At 46.1% G+C, this 15,064-nt stretch overlaps 1 protein-coding gene across 1 annotated transcript; it reads left to right on the top strand.

Annotated features, from left to right (window-relative positions):
• Positions 1–1,224: 1,224 nt before the first annotated feature.
• adm2a (adrenomedullin 2a) lies at positions 1,225–13,937 on the top strand. The gene is made up of 3 exons (XM_040150140.1): positions 1,225–1,304; positions 1,614–1,878; positions 10,369–13,937. Exons 2-3 carry the CDS (start codon positions 1,781–1,783, stop codon positions 10,778–10,780), a joined length of 510 nt encoding a protein of 169 aa, XP_040006074.1. The 5' UTR covers positions 1,225–1,304; positions 1,614–1,780; the 3' UTR covers positions 10,781–13,937.
• The last annotated feature ends 1,127 nt before the right edge of the window (positions 13,938–15,064 follow it).

Here is a 15,064-nt window from a genome sequence, read left to right as displayed (position 1 = left end):
CAGTTTTCACGTGACCTGATTTAACCAGTGGATGGTGGTTTTACTGCATTAAAAGGGGCTGATTGTTTCCAGTTTCATTTTCAAAATGGCAAAGACAAGGGAGCTGTCTGAGAGCATCAGAAAGGCTATTATTATAAGACATAACAATTCCAAAGCCTACAAGGCAAATGGCAAAGATCTTGAAATCAACAGTTTGTAATGTTATTAAGAAGTTTCACGGTCATAAAACTATTGAGACACTTCCAGAACGTGTTCTAAGGAGAAACTCAATGAGAGAAGTCTGTGAAGGTTGATGCAGATTGTGGAAAAAACACCAGGGACTTTCTTTCAGGGACAACAAGGAAAAGATGAACAGTTTGAAACTGGCCAGCAATGAGTCCTGACCTAAATCCCACTGAAAACATTTGGAGAGAGCAGAAATCTGCCGTTGCAGAAAGGACTCCTGTAAACTTAAAAGAGCTTGAACCCATAGCAATGGAAGTAGCAGCAGAAACTACCAGCAGAGGTACAAGAAGCTTCTAGATGGCTACAAGAAACGTTGCCAAAGGTTCTGCAACCAAATATCAATGAAGGCTGCCAATAATTGTGTCTGAGGTACATTGTGTGTTTGTATTATTTCACTATTAGGCTATTTGTGTTTTTTCTTTTCTTTTCTTCAGTAACTTTGGACATTTTATTAAAATATTGTGATTATACAGAATTGGTGCATTCGCATTTATTTCTGAAGACATTTCCAGTTCCGTGCTTAAAAATTCAGGGGAGCCGATGATTTCAACCAGCACAGCGCATCGTGTCCGCGGTGCTTAGGTTTCACTCGACCCTGATGTTCGTGCATTGTTGTGGTATTTTAAAGCTCCTGCGGCTGGGATGGACTTGTCTCTATTTCTGGTGATAAAGTAACTATGCTGTCACTACACTATTCCTGTCATGGTCCCGAGATTGAAAGTGTGCCGGTGGTTCCCAGTGCTCAGGCTATAGTGCACTTCGCCAGACTCCATATACTTTTCTGGCGTTTTAAGTTTACCAGGCACCGTCGCGGCCCCTATAGCGTTTTTCTAAAGCAACGGTATCCCGGTCCCCGGTGTCTGCTTGCGGGTCGGCTTCACGCATCACAGCAGGGCACTCCGTGACTGCACCTTTCCGTCGAAATCGAGGGAGCGAACTCCGCCCACTCAGTATTTAAGCGGCAGCTTCTCACGGCGTCTCTCTAGAGAACTTGATCTGGACCAGCCCCGCTCAGACTCGTGTTGGGGAAGAGCAACCTGACAGCCGCGGCCAGATCCCGAGCCACTCATCCCAAGAGGGTAAGAATTGTCCTCAGCGACACCCTGGGCAGGTTTCAGCCTGCAGGTCTACCTGCCTACGGGCTGGCCGGCCCCTTCCAGCAGAAATGTCCACTTTAGAACCTGGTGCCCCAGTTTGGTGGCAGCTGCGGGCAGACGCCTCGATGGGGACGCGTTTAGTGCTGATGGTCTGTCTTGTGTTTTCAGAGGTGCCAATGGATGAGAAGGGAGAAAATCCCGACTGCACCTCCACCGGCTGTGTGTTTTCTCTCATTGTTGGCTGCGCATCAGGTTCATTGACCATGTATTACCTCTGCTTTTGCCCCAAAGGTTTCATCTCAAATCTCTCGGATATCTGCACCCAGCACCAGGCTTTTGGGAACTGCCCCCCCTCGTCCTCCTCCTCTCTTATTATTTATTTGTTCCTCACCCCCCCACCCGGCTCTCGGATTTAAACTCCTTTCCAGAGAGGGTGTCAAGTGAAAGCTGGACCAGAGATGCGGTGCCTTCTCCCGCTGGCTGTGTATTGCATCAGCCTGGTTTCCCTCCAGCAGCTGCTGGCGCTGCCGGCCGAGGAGCGTCCCGTCAGCGACAGGTAGGACCCCCTACTGCTCTCCTCTGATTGGCTGGCTGCGGGCTGCTCTGGACATAGGACAGGGTCGGACCTGCGGCCGCGTGACACTTTGCCTAAGTCCCGTTGAGGCGGAGCGACGGGCCCCTTGTCACCGGAGCGTTGGCTCTAGTGTCGTGGCCGGATGGTGGGGGACGTCGGTGGCCCTGCAGCGTGTCAGTGGTCGCCGGACAGAAAAGGTTCATCCTGTGTCTGATACCGCGGCGTGGTTGTGTCCGAGTTTTGAGTTTCCAGTCGGAGCGTGCCTGGATCGGAGCCCGCCAGTCGCGTCGGGGTCCCCGGACCTGCAACAGACAGCGCCGCGCGGCTGCTGTTGTGTCGATAACGTAGACCGCAAGGTCACGGGCGCCCCCCCCCGTAACGCGGATCCGCTGTGGATCGGGCACCGGTGCCTATTTTAACGTTAGAGCCGTTAGAGCGGCTCGGTCCGCGGTTGTGATCGATAGCAGGTTCACAGGGAGCCGGCTGCGTTCTGGTTGTTTCCCGCGGAACAAGTAAAAAAGAAAAGGGGGGAAAAGTGGGCTGAAGTTGAGAGTAACAACGGCGGAGGCATTCAGGTGTAAAAAATGGCCCAAGTTCTGCATTTCACAGCAGGTCTCCACCGGCCAGATGTGGCCCAGAATGAACTGTACCAGTGAATGTGAGTTCCAGGATTAATCTGTATTCTATGAGCAACTGAAGGCTTTTTTTCTTTCTTTTCTTTTTCTATTTTCTCAGGATGATGATTCTCTCTTTTCTCCTCCTTCTCCTTCTTCTTCTTCGTCCTCCACCTCTCGGTGCCAACAGCTGTCACATGAGTTACCGCGTAGAAAGGTTTCGTTTGGTTTAATCTCCTTGTGATTCTGTGCGGAAAACTGTTCTTTTCCGAGGTGGGAAAACCAGTTTGACTCTATGAATAGCCCGGCCAGAAATACCGGCGTGGACTATTGTAAAGGATCTTGTTAGGGCTCCTGTACTTTTCCACCCTTTAAGTGACAAAGCTTTTCATAGCCGGTCCCTGAAGGAGACATTAGACAGCAGCACGACGGCCAGTGGGACAGCCGAGCGTCCAGCGCACACACACACACACACACACACACACACACACACACACACACACACACGCACACGGCACAGTCTGCCCCGTTTGATGTGTGAGGGAGGCCTGCCAGCGACGCAGTACATGTGCGGAGCTGCAGTGTGAGGAGCCGTGAGGAATGTGGATGAGTCAGTGTGCGCATGCCCTCTGCTGGTGGGGCTCGGGGATGTGACATGGAGGCCCACGGAGGTCGACCCCCGCGTCGGTCCGTGTTGTCTCCACATCACCAAGAGCATCGTCCGCGGCACTGGAGTGGTGGTGTCCGGGGGCAGCGGCCACATGAGCACTTTTTGAGACTATATTTGATAATGTGCACCAGAGAAGATGAGAAGAATCAACCCTTGGTCGTCGAGGCAGTGGATAAACACCCTTTTTTCTCCGTTGGCGCTTAATGTTATCAGTAGCTCGATAACACACCAGTAAAGCCAATGAATACATTTCTAATTTAATAATTACAGTTTTCCATGTGGCAGGACGAGAGGTTTGTCAATAAGAAAATAAATTCCAAGTTGATTCAAAAAAATCTGATTGATTCTCTTCTGTGGATCCTTCATTAACTGGCAGTTATCAGGTGTAATAGATCAGTGTGATCCACATCCGGTGATGTATCAAATCCTACAGCAAGGCAGGAGTCAAGGGGGGTGTCAAGAGAGCGCTTAACATCTAATACTGATAATGTGAGAGTGGGGGACGTTTCCTCCAGGTGGGTCGGCGCCCACGTAGCCAACTCTTCCACGTGTGTGTGTGTGTGTGAGACACCATCCCCAGGTGTTCAAACGGCGAACACCTGCTGCTGAAACCCAACCCACAGGACAGTAAGCGAGGCTCGTGTATCCGCTCCCGGCCTCCGGGGCTACACCTGCCCAGCGCTGTAATCCCCCTGCGTTCCCGTCTCTGTGCGAAAGTGTCAGGGGCCTTGCCACTATGGGTCATCGCTGCAGTTTCACTCTCAGTCTGAGGGAGGCTGATGCCGCCGCAGAGAGGGCCTCGTACTGAGGAAAAGTCTTACCTGGCCCGTATCCCACCAGAACATTCAGTAATTCATTCAGTACCAGCTTTGGCCTGGTACCCAACATTCACAGTGTTGTAATCCTGTGTGTTTTATATGTCTTCCATCGGCCACCTACGTTAGATCTAGCTCTATTTTGGGCACTTGTCTTTTTTTGCACGTATACTTTCTCACCTTCTCACAGCATGAACACTACAAATTTAATATCATTCAATGTTTGAAATGACTGACACTGCGATGTGATCGCCTTTACTCTGTTATCCTCCTCAGAGTAGGGTAAGTTCATATTTTTTTTAAAGGGGCTATATGTACGTTTTCTCTGCCCCCAAACGTGGTTTCTCGCCGGCAGCGGGCGGAGGGGATGCTGGTCACTCGCCAGGAGCTTCAGCCATCCGTCGCGTTTACAAAACTAGAGTTGAGACTACGTCCTCTGGGCAGAGCTTCTGCTTCATCCTCTCATGTTGGGCTGAGGGCAGACCGGACGCTGCAGTGACTCACTGTCGCAAAGTGATGAGACAGGCCGCGGCTAGCCGGTTAGCATGCTAACTTCAGCAGAAGAAAAGAAGTGATAGAGACAGAAGTGAGACAAGACTTGACATTGCCGTTGGATTCCACAGCTGGAGACAGCTGTCGGCCAGTAGAGGGATGAAGTTTGATGCTGAACTCACAATGTTTCTTGTAGACTGGTGAGTAAACGGCTGCCAATGCTAACGTTGGCTATGTAGCAATAGTAGAAAAAACGGACATATAGCAGCTTTAAAAGTTTTTTTTTTTTACCATTTTCTTTCCATTCCCGCATGACGTGAATTCATGCGCCTGAGGCCGAGTGTTCTTGAGCATGTAAAGGCGGTCTGCAGTTGGGCAGTCTCATTTTTATGAAGACCGTTGGCACTGTGGCTGACCACAGTCTATACAAATATATTTCACTCTGACAACAGAGGGAGAGAGAGAATTCCCTCCCCCGATAATCCCTCTGCTTCCAAAACGTCTACATCTCTCTCACATTGCACATCTCACATAAATGTACCGTCTATCTTTAATTAGGACAGTCTCCCCCTTTCTTAACTCCGTAGAGCACAGCCTGTTCTGTTACCATCACAGGCTGACAGCATGAAACGTGTTTTCTCCCGCCGGCCACTGAGTGCCTCTGAGCTTAGATGTCTGCGATTCCTTCCCTGTTCCGTGTCTGTGCCCATGCTGTACCCTATGTGGCCTGATAAGGACACGACAAACACAAAGACGCTGTAACAATGCCCGATGGGTTCTTTCCCAACAAGGAGAAATTGCATGTTCCTTGGATCACAGGCGACACGTACCCTTCGTTGTCATTTTACATAACACCTTGAGGTTTTTCTGTAAGGGAAAATGTCCGGGGTCCACGGCCAAACAACGAGTTAAATATGGCTCTGGCAATACAGATTCCAGAAATGGGAAGAGGCTCATTGCTTCGAGACGGAGGAGATGTAAAGCTGATTCGCGGTGACACTTGCTCCGTCGGGACCAGGGAGGATGATGATGATGATGATGATGATGATGATGATGATGACAGACCAGTCTGTGTGTGTATATGTTGCGGTTGCAAATTTGTTCAAACTCTTCAAGGCCAAATAAAGTCATGTTTTTCCTTAAATGATTTGTTGAATCATTAACTCGCTTCTGTAGGGGGGGCTTTGAAAAGCAGGGGGTTCAGACGTCCAACGTAGATACTCTTTAACATAATATTTACCTGAGGAACAGACTGAGCTCATTTCACACAGGTCGGCTTCCTGCTTTGTTGATGTTTGTGGAGCCACTCTGCGCACGCAGTTGGCTTTGGGTCCATCCTCTCGATTTGCTATCTCTACTCTGACATATTTACACCTTATCAGGGAACAACAAGTACATTACTCTCTCTTTATCGTTTATACATTCTCAGAAAACCACTTATACTCGCAGAGTGATTGAAAGCAGGGTTGCCTCTGCTCTAAATCACGTCAGGATCGTGTCCTCTTTTCGGCTTGGAATTTTGGCTTGGGCCGTTCAGATATATATTTACGGCACAAACAGTCGTATGGCTCCATCGGGGTCGGCTTGACCAAGCCCGGGCTGAAGCTGAGGAGGGCCAAAGCTGCGACCAGAGAGGCAGAGAATTCCACTGTGGATTAATGGCTAAGACCTGAATTCCACCCTCCACAAATTTAAGGAGCAGGTTTCCGCTCCACACAGAAGGCCTCACCGCTGAGGATGCATGCATGTGCATGTATACGATATACTGCATGTGTGTAAGGGGAGCAGCTTACTTCCTTGCATAGCTGGAGTGTAGATGAAAAGGTTTAAGCCAAACAAATGTGGCTTCCGAGGGGAGAGAAAACCTGCTGCTGTTTGTTGTTGATTGCGGGTGTCTACTGGAATCGCAACGATGCAGTTTCAGAGCAGGCCAACATTTTTTAACTTGGCATCCTGTCTGTCTGTGTAATTTACTGGCTGCAGTAGGCATGCTCAATGTCCAGCTTTGCTTGCATAGAGTAAATCACATCCCACTGAGGAGGTTATGAAAACAGAACTGCTCCTGACCAATAAGGCCCGGTGTGCCATTGGAAATAAATCTCCAACGCTGTATCTTTGGCCTGTTTTTCGCCAACAACAATCTCCCCACTGTATGGGCCATATTTACTGCTGATTGAGGCTGTCCTTGGAAGGCTTCAGCCTCTCTGGTAATCATGTAGGGTATCAGCAGCATGGTACTAGGGGTTAGGGGGAGGTAGGGCTTGCCCTCTGCAGAGTTAGGGTTTGGGCTAGGGTTAGAAAGGGCTCCCCCTCTCCGGGGAGGGCGTGGCAGCTGAAGCGTGTCGTCAGGACGGGCAGACTCCAGCCTTCATTCCAACCCTTAAAAGCAGCAATGCAGCCCGCTGTGCGGTTATTTCAGAGGAGAAAAACCAAACAAGGCAGCTCAGCAGGATTGTCTCTGCTCTTGGTTGAAACCTTCAAACTACTGTAAGACCATACACGGCAGGCTGAACAATTAAAGGCAAAGTAACTTGGATATCTTTGATCATCTGCCAATCGAGGAGATCTATATTACGGTTGAGCCGTTGGATCAGGCTCTTAATAATGAACTCCGCTTGTCTGGAGAAAACATTACCTGCTCCCTTTAGCCTAACTCTTTGTAATTGTTGTTGTAGCACAGTCTCGGGGTCCGTGTCTGTCCGGAAGCTGACACAGATGCAGAGTCTGCAAAGTCCAATCCTTGTGCTTGTGCTTCATTTTTGTAAAAAATCTTATTAGGGAGTCGGAGCATCGTCTCCCGCGCCGAGTGACGACGAGCTGGTCAAGAGCAAAATGCAGACCTTGCTCCCGGTCACCTACTTCTAAGTCTTAAGTTGCTCAGATAAGACAATTAGCTAGGAGCACCGCACTTACCAGGTGTTCAGGTAGGCTATCCAGGGTGATAGAGAGATCACAGCGTTGGTGTCACACGCCTTTAAAGCACAATTTAAAAACAGTGGGAAAAGCTACGCAGCTACAATAAATACACACATAGACAAAGACAAAATAAGCATCTGGGCCTTGTAAGAGTTATTTTTCTTACGACAGTGTTACGTACATATGGAACATAAGTAGGGCAACTTGGTGCAGCGCCACCACTGTGGCTCACGTGAAGAGCTTTCCCGTGCAGTCCAGAGTAAATTCACTCTGCAGACCAGGTGGGCGTAACTTGGTGATGTGGCACCATGGCACACCGAGCCTGTCCTGGAAATAGTGCTTGCCTCTGTCTGTGGCCTGGCGTTGCGCAGCTATTTGTGCAGCCACTGCTGCTGTTGTACAGCAGGTCGTCGACAGGCTACCACATCTGTCAGCAGTCAGCCTGCAGCTGAACCAGCTGAATAAACCGAAAGCTTCACATTTCAGAGAGGAATCCCAGACCCACTACAGCACAGACTGTAGGAGAGGCCGTCTGCTGTCATGTCTCACCTCTCAACCTCTCAGTGTGAGTAAAGAATTAGTGCTCGTGGCGAAATAACACAAGTCAGCAATCTACAAGTGGAACACATTTTTTATAATTAGACCAACTGTGGCTTCGGCCTCTAAGAACATGGGAAAAAAAGTGCAGAACCTTCTACTATGAAAGACTTTTTTCCTCTGACTCAGAAAAGGAAACATGGCAGATATATTTGCCTTCATGCTATACTTAAACCTCTTTGCACAAGAAGAAGCTATTGCTGACATGTAACACTTTCATCCTATTAATCCACCGGCTGCCAGGTGCAACAGCACTTTCCTATTTACTTCTCCCGACCCACAGCAGTGGTGATGGGTTAACACTCAGGGACTTGAGTCACAGTGTTCTGTACAAACAGGTGATAGTTCAGTGAGGAGCCGCAGGGTCACGTTGTGAGAAGCCACTGTCTTTGTCAAACAGTGAGCAGATGGCCAGTCGGTCGCCGCTGTGTTTGCTGAACACCCGCTCGTCCACTGCACTGCAGAACATGTTCATCTTAACAGGTCATTTAGTCCGATGTGGAGACTCAGAAACCCATTTTACATAAGGGGTCTTTTTTTACCCAAACTATAAAAAAACACATTCTCTGGCTTAACTTAAGCGATAGTTTTAGTTTTGTTCTTTGAGACTTCTGCTTCTATCACAATACAATTTAGGTAAATTGAGTTTTGTCTGTGGTGCTCAAAGCGCTGAAAACTGACATTTGAACAATTCATGAGCATCCTTTCAGAAACAGTATCCCGGTTGCTCTGGACAATCCAGTGCTCCAGTTTTTGCCGAACGGCTTTGTACTGAAAGAACAATCCTTATGGGAACTGTTCCCAGCAACTTCTGTGGATCATCCAGAGTGACAGGGACAGTGTTTTGGGGAAAGACATAGTGCTGCTGGTATAATTGAAGTGTCATGTTTCAACGCTTTGAGCAACACAGTACACATCTCGTTCAGCTCTGCTGCATCGCGGTGGTGGCAGGAGCTTCAGAAGCTGACATCTTAAAACCTGGACACATAAACCTAAGACTACAACTATCTGCATGGCTCGTTACTACTAGGAGCTCATGAGAAAATGTGCCATTTTGTAATTTTAATGAAGAGGCCCTTTAAAGACAAAATATGTTTGCATTTGAACTAATCTAACTGACTGACAAACACTGGTTTGTTTTAGTGGTTTCTCCTGTGGAGTCCATCAGCACCACTGAGCCCATATGATCCCGTGGCAACCGTTTGCTGAAACTCAGCCGTTACCTGTTAAGTACCTGCTTCGTGCCTCGTGGCGCATGAGGCCTTTTGCTGAAACTCAGCTGTAGATTAAAATGCAGAGAGGTGCAGGATTTGATTGTATAATGTGATAAGCGAGGCAGCCTCAGAGCACGTTGTGTTAGGCAACAGGTGAAAACCCCTTAACTGTTATGTTGTGCATTAAGAGATGAGTGTGCAGGGAGCCAATCTGTCTTCACACAGCAGGCAAAAATAATTTGTTTATCGAAGCTGCTTTTTACAGCTAATCGGATTTCTGCAGATTTACCAGTGCCCTTACAACATTATTTGATATAGTAACGATGCTGGCAGGAACATTTTCTATCCTCGTCCTATCCCTGTTCTACCCATAGGTGCAACAATAAATTAAACATAGAGGTTTCTTTGTCTTTTCGACAGATCCACCAGCCAGGCAGGCTAGGAATGGCAGTGTCGGTTGCTCCGTCCACTGTGGTCTAAACTAAAATGGCTCAACAACTTTGGATGGATGACTTGTTGTAAAATATGATGCAAACCTTCATGTCCCCTTTTGGGATGAATTGAGACTGTCCACATGTAGAAAACCAGCCCACGGGTTGTCTGTGCAAGCAGTTTATTACGACCCATAGTTACGCTTTATTGTTTGGCAATATCGTAGTAATTATGAGGGAAGCAAAGGAGGAAGTTATGTGACGTAGAGCGACAAAGCCGACAGCAGAAGGAGGTTGGTTGGGTTGAATGGATGGTTGAAAAAACAGAGGACTGTCACACAGGAAACTGTTTGTTTAACCTATAGTCGACGTTGTTTCCATTGCACAACCTTAACCACGTGCTTATTATTGTAACCATGAAGACGGAGGTCCTCTAACCTTGAGGAAGAGCTTATTTTACACCAAACCACCATCTTTCGGGAAACCTAACCAACTAGTTTTTTGGCCTAAACCTAACCATCCCACAACCGTAACTGTGTTTTTATTATTGTAACCATGACGCCGAACATCCAACGTCTTATCACATGACATCAAATCCTTTTGGTGATCATACATGCAGTATATTTTTAGAGATATGGTTTGAATCCCAATGAATGAATGAATGAGAATCACACACCTGGACAATCGGGACAGTTTTTCACCTGATTTTTATTTTCTCCTCAGGTTGGACCTCCTCAGCACGCTCATCGACCAGAGAGAGGATAAAGCCTTGGCGTCAGGAGGTCAGCCTAACATGGCCATCCCCTCCTCAGCCCCCAGCCAATCCCCAGAATGGCTGCCCGGTTTCCTCAGACATCCACCGGTCTCAGGAGTGAGAACAGCCTCGCCAAGCCTGGCATGGCTCGCCAAGGCTTCGCACGTCAAGCGGAGTTTGCTGAGAGTTCGTCGCCATGCCCACTCCGGTTCACGAGGGGGTCACCACTACCCTCATCACGCCCAGTTGATGAGAGTGGGTTGTGTCCTGGGAACCTGCCAAGTGCAGAACCTCAGCCACCGACTCTATCAGCTCATTGGTCAGAGCGGCAGAGAAGACTCGTCCCCCATTAACCCCAGAAGCCCCCATAGTTACGGATGAGTTAGACACCCCCAAACACCCCCAGCAAGTCTATCTATATCTCCATTTATTTATCTGTTAATGTATTACTGATAGTCTTTGCATTAGAATTCAGTGTAGTCCATAGCTTTTGTTTATCCGTTGCAAAATGGCAATTATACTCCTCTTAAGTTACTGAATGTCGTGCCTCGCTACTTTTTCTGCTGATTGATGGATTGAAGATTCAAATTCATGATCATGACGGACTGAATCTTTTTTGAAACCCCTAATTTGAGTTCTCCCACCATCCTGAGAACACAATTCTCCCTTCTGAATGCTCAAAAGAAGCCAAGAGGCCATGATTTGACGTCTTAATCCTGTTAATGTAAGAATGAAGGCTTGTCTTCAACACCATCCAGTGGCCTGGTCGTGTCTGCCAACTGACCTCCCCAGCAGCGGTTATCCCACGGCTCATTGATCAAACACTTAAGCCCCTGATGTGGATTTCAACCTGCACTCTGAGCTGGAGCCCTGTCAAAACCAATGTATTCCCAAAGACCTCGTAAATAACCCAATGAACCCTTTTACCTCTTTTTTTTGTGCCCCCAACTTTTGTCAACTTTGAAACTCCCAGGTCGTTTCAGAACTGCATGTTTAATTTCAATGTGAGCACTGACATCCCTGGAAAAGTCCACGAGCTTTCAGCTGAACTGGGAATTCATCACTCAGCAGGACTTTGTGTTTCAGAACCACAGTTTACATTTGAAACCAGCCACATCACTTGGGTTATACCCGAGTTTAAGAGCATTCTGAGTCAGGACTTAACCACATAAACTCTGTGCTGGGAGAGAAAAAGTAAAAGGTTCAGAATCCAGTGCTCTGGAAGGAATCCGGGTGCCCAAAGGATCAGTTTCTGTGTTGCATTATAGTGGCCGGCTGGCCGACACAGCAGGCGGCAAAATGAACCTTGGAGCCATGGATCAGCACTCTGTTTGACCACTGCGGGCATTTTCCCTGCTAGAGGCCAAGTCTGAAATATTAGCCCTTTCACGTGATTCATAAGTTCTCCCTGCAAGTCAGGACTTTGGGTTGACAGCAGTTTAATAAACCTGGCTTAATCACTTCAGTCATATGTACCGCCACAGCAGGGGGAGGGGGCCCTGAGCCTCCCTTGGTCTGCACACTCAACACTGATACACAAATATAAAGAGTAGGGCGCATGGCTTCCACACATTTGCACACATGCAGCCTCGAAGGGTCAGTTCACCGAAATCAGAATATATTTTCTCGTTGGTAATTTGCTTAAACTGGCCCTTTAACTGGTTCTGTGCCAAAAACAAACTTTCTATAAAAGTACACTGAGTTGATGCTTTATAGCAAGGGACCAATTAAGCAAAGTGTACTGAGGGAATGGAGAAAAACTCTCAAGTGTATGTCGTAGCGTTTTTACAAATCAGTGCAGGTTTCCTCCTACGACCAGGTGTCCTCAGTTGGAGGCTGTAAGCCCATGAGATGTTTTGGGGGAATCATTGGCTACATATTAGAAAACTAAAAGCAAGTCCAACCATTTGCAGTACCAATCTTCTCATAGAACACACTCGTCTTTGTATATGGTAAATAACAATTATTTTTAATTAGAATATACAAGAAAAGGTCAACTGGTCTTTACATTTCCTTTTGGCAATACCTGACAACATTTTGTACCTCTTGTTGTTCACAGTGTGGTAAATGGGAACAGTCCTGAGGCGACGGCTAAAAGCTCTATTGTTACAGTGCGGGTTTCTAATGAGAGACCACAGTGACCAAAATGTTAGGTGTAAGAGAGCCCAATTTCAAATATGTACACAAAATAGCGTAGCACCCTCAAAAATACATGCCCTGACATTTCCCTTTCTCTATTTATGTCCGTCTCTGAAATGGTGGGCAGATGATGGACCGAGAATAACTGAGGTCAAGCTCTCCTTGTAATGCATGATAAAATTTGGCCCTGGCCTAAAAACTTTCCAAAAAAATGCAACCAAAACTATAAAGCCCATATTTTTGGTGAGAAACATTTTTAGATTACATACTATTTACATACTTCTAAACTTCTGTTCCAGGACATTACTCCATGGTGGCCGTATCTTAACTTGCAGAGAGTCGTTGAGTGTTTTATAGTAGGAATACAGGACAAATTGTTGGCCCACTTTCTGATTTATGTTCACCGTCATTTAGCTGAGTAATTTCTTCTTTTGTTATTTTGCATGTAATTTCACAAACACATAAGTTTGTATTTGCATTAGTTTAAACTCACCAAATACCTGGCAATACTTGACATCATATATTATTAATGTGTTCTTTTACATCTCAGTCGGTGGGCCTTCTGTTTTTTTTTCTTCGACATTTGCCCAATTCTTCTTCGTCAACAGTTTCTTTATATATTTAGTCTTTCCGCCCCATCCGGCCTGTCTTTTTCTCCTCTATCTGTAATCATTGAAGCCTGGAGGTCACAGGGTAATAATCATTGGTCCCTTAGTCCTAGGTCCTAATCTGTTCAAAGGCTTGCTGAGGTGAAACATGCCTTTCTCTCAGCTGTAATGGAGCTAATCAATGTCTCGTGACAAATCATTAAAAGGCTTTTCAAACGCTGGAAAACCATGGTGGATCTCTCTTCTTTTTAAAATGTACGTTTTCACACGTATTGTATATGTGCGTATGTGTTTGAGCTGAAATATGCAGCCTATCAGGACACTTATCTCCTTTGTTTGATCTGTGCTCTGGACCATTGTGCTGCCAGCCTTTTTTGCGCAGTATGTTTGTATGACATCAGGCATTGCGTCACGTCATGTTGTGTGAGCAAACTGTGCACGACCGCTAATACCTCCCCGTAGAAACATGCAGAGCTTTCGTGGCTCATTATTGCAAAGACACATACAGTAGGAATGAGTAAAATGTTTCTGTTAGTTGTGTAAAATATAGGAAGATCTCAGTAGCTTTACTTTGGCTTATTTTCCGTTTGAAAGTCACGTGATCTGCAGGAAAGCACTTTAATGCAAACATGTCAATCGATCGTTTCTCAGCTTGAATTTCACTCACTGTAATGAACTTGTAAAAGTTGAATGAGGTTCCTCTTGTAAATGTTGCATTTGAGATTGTCTGCGAATGTGTGTGAAGATGTCAGTGCGCTACATGTGGTATCAGGATGTGTATATATGTGTATATATATATATATATATATATATATATATATGTGTGTTTATATATATATATATATATATATATATATATATATATATTTGTATGTGTTTTTGTGTGTGAATGTGTGTGTGTGTATATATATATATATATATATATACATACTTACATATATATGTTTATATTTATATATGTATGTATTCAGCCAAACTATTTAAGCAAAGTTATGTATTTAAGTTATCTTTTTTAAGTTAATATCTGTATGTCACCAAAGACTATTTATCTCATCTTTTCCACTGCTCCTTAAACATGACCTTATAGTAGGAGAGGAAATCGTAACTGTAGTTAAAATGTTACTGTTTGACAATGTCCTTCATTCTGTAAAATAAAGAACTATACCGTAGCGTGATGGAGTATAGAGTATGATTTAAGCGTATGTGTGTGTGTGTGCGTGCATAGAGAAAATAAAGACATACATGATAGAATCATATAAGGCTTAAAAATTCCTAATGCCTTCAATCATTTCCACCCCCCTCCATGTTGCTATGTCCTTGACCAAGCTGTTGTGACCCAATAGTCAAGGGAGTCAATCATTACATGACAAAAACTAGAAGGGTAGTCAGAGAGCACAGGCCACTGTCAAACAACATACACCAGACTTCACAGAAAAACATTCTAATTTACAGTAAATGTTCTTCCCTGGCCCGCGCCCAATCCCTCCACCGAGTCCGGTGCCAGTCGGTTCAGTAGTTCTTGCATCATCCTGCTCACACGGGTGAAAACATGACTTCCCTAGCGGAAGTAACTAACTAAGTCAAATGAGGAGCATGTGACGGTGCGAATCCAACGCTGAGAAACGTACGATCGTGGTACGATCTGACGGCAGCCTCGTTGGCAGGAAAGGTCGTATGACTGGCCGGAGTTAATGAGTGACTGGACAGATGGAGGACAAAGGGGAACAGGAGAATTTCAGAATTCATACATTTCGTCGATTTCCACTCGCTCATTTTACGACCTAAACCACGAGCAAATTGTTATTATTATTTTGGAGGCAAAGCTGCTGTGGAAGCAAATGGTTGAGTTGACCATTTGAACCCAAATGACTTCCACATTACAGTAGCTAACCCATTTTATCCTCACATGCCGCCGCTC

The sequence above is a fragment of the Xiphias gladius genome, chromosome 2 (genome assembly GCF_016859285.1).
Source record: "Xiphias gladius isolate SHS-SW01 ecotype Sanya breed wild chromosome 2, ASM1685928v1, whole genome shotgun sequence".
NCBI lineage: Eukaryota > Metazoa > Chordata > Actinopteri > Istiophoriformes > Xiphiidae > Xiphias > Xiphias gladius.
The sequence above is the reverse complement of the archived record's forward strand: the minus strand, read 5'-3'. Positions and strand labels throughout refer to the sequence as shown.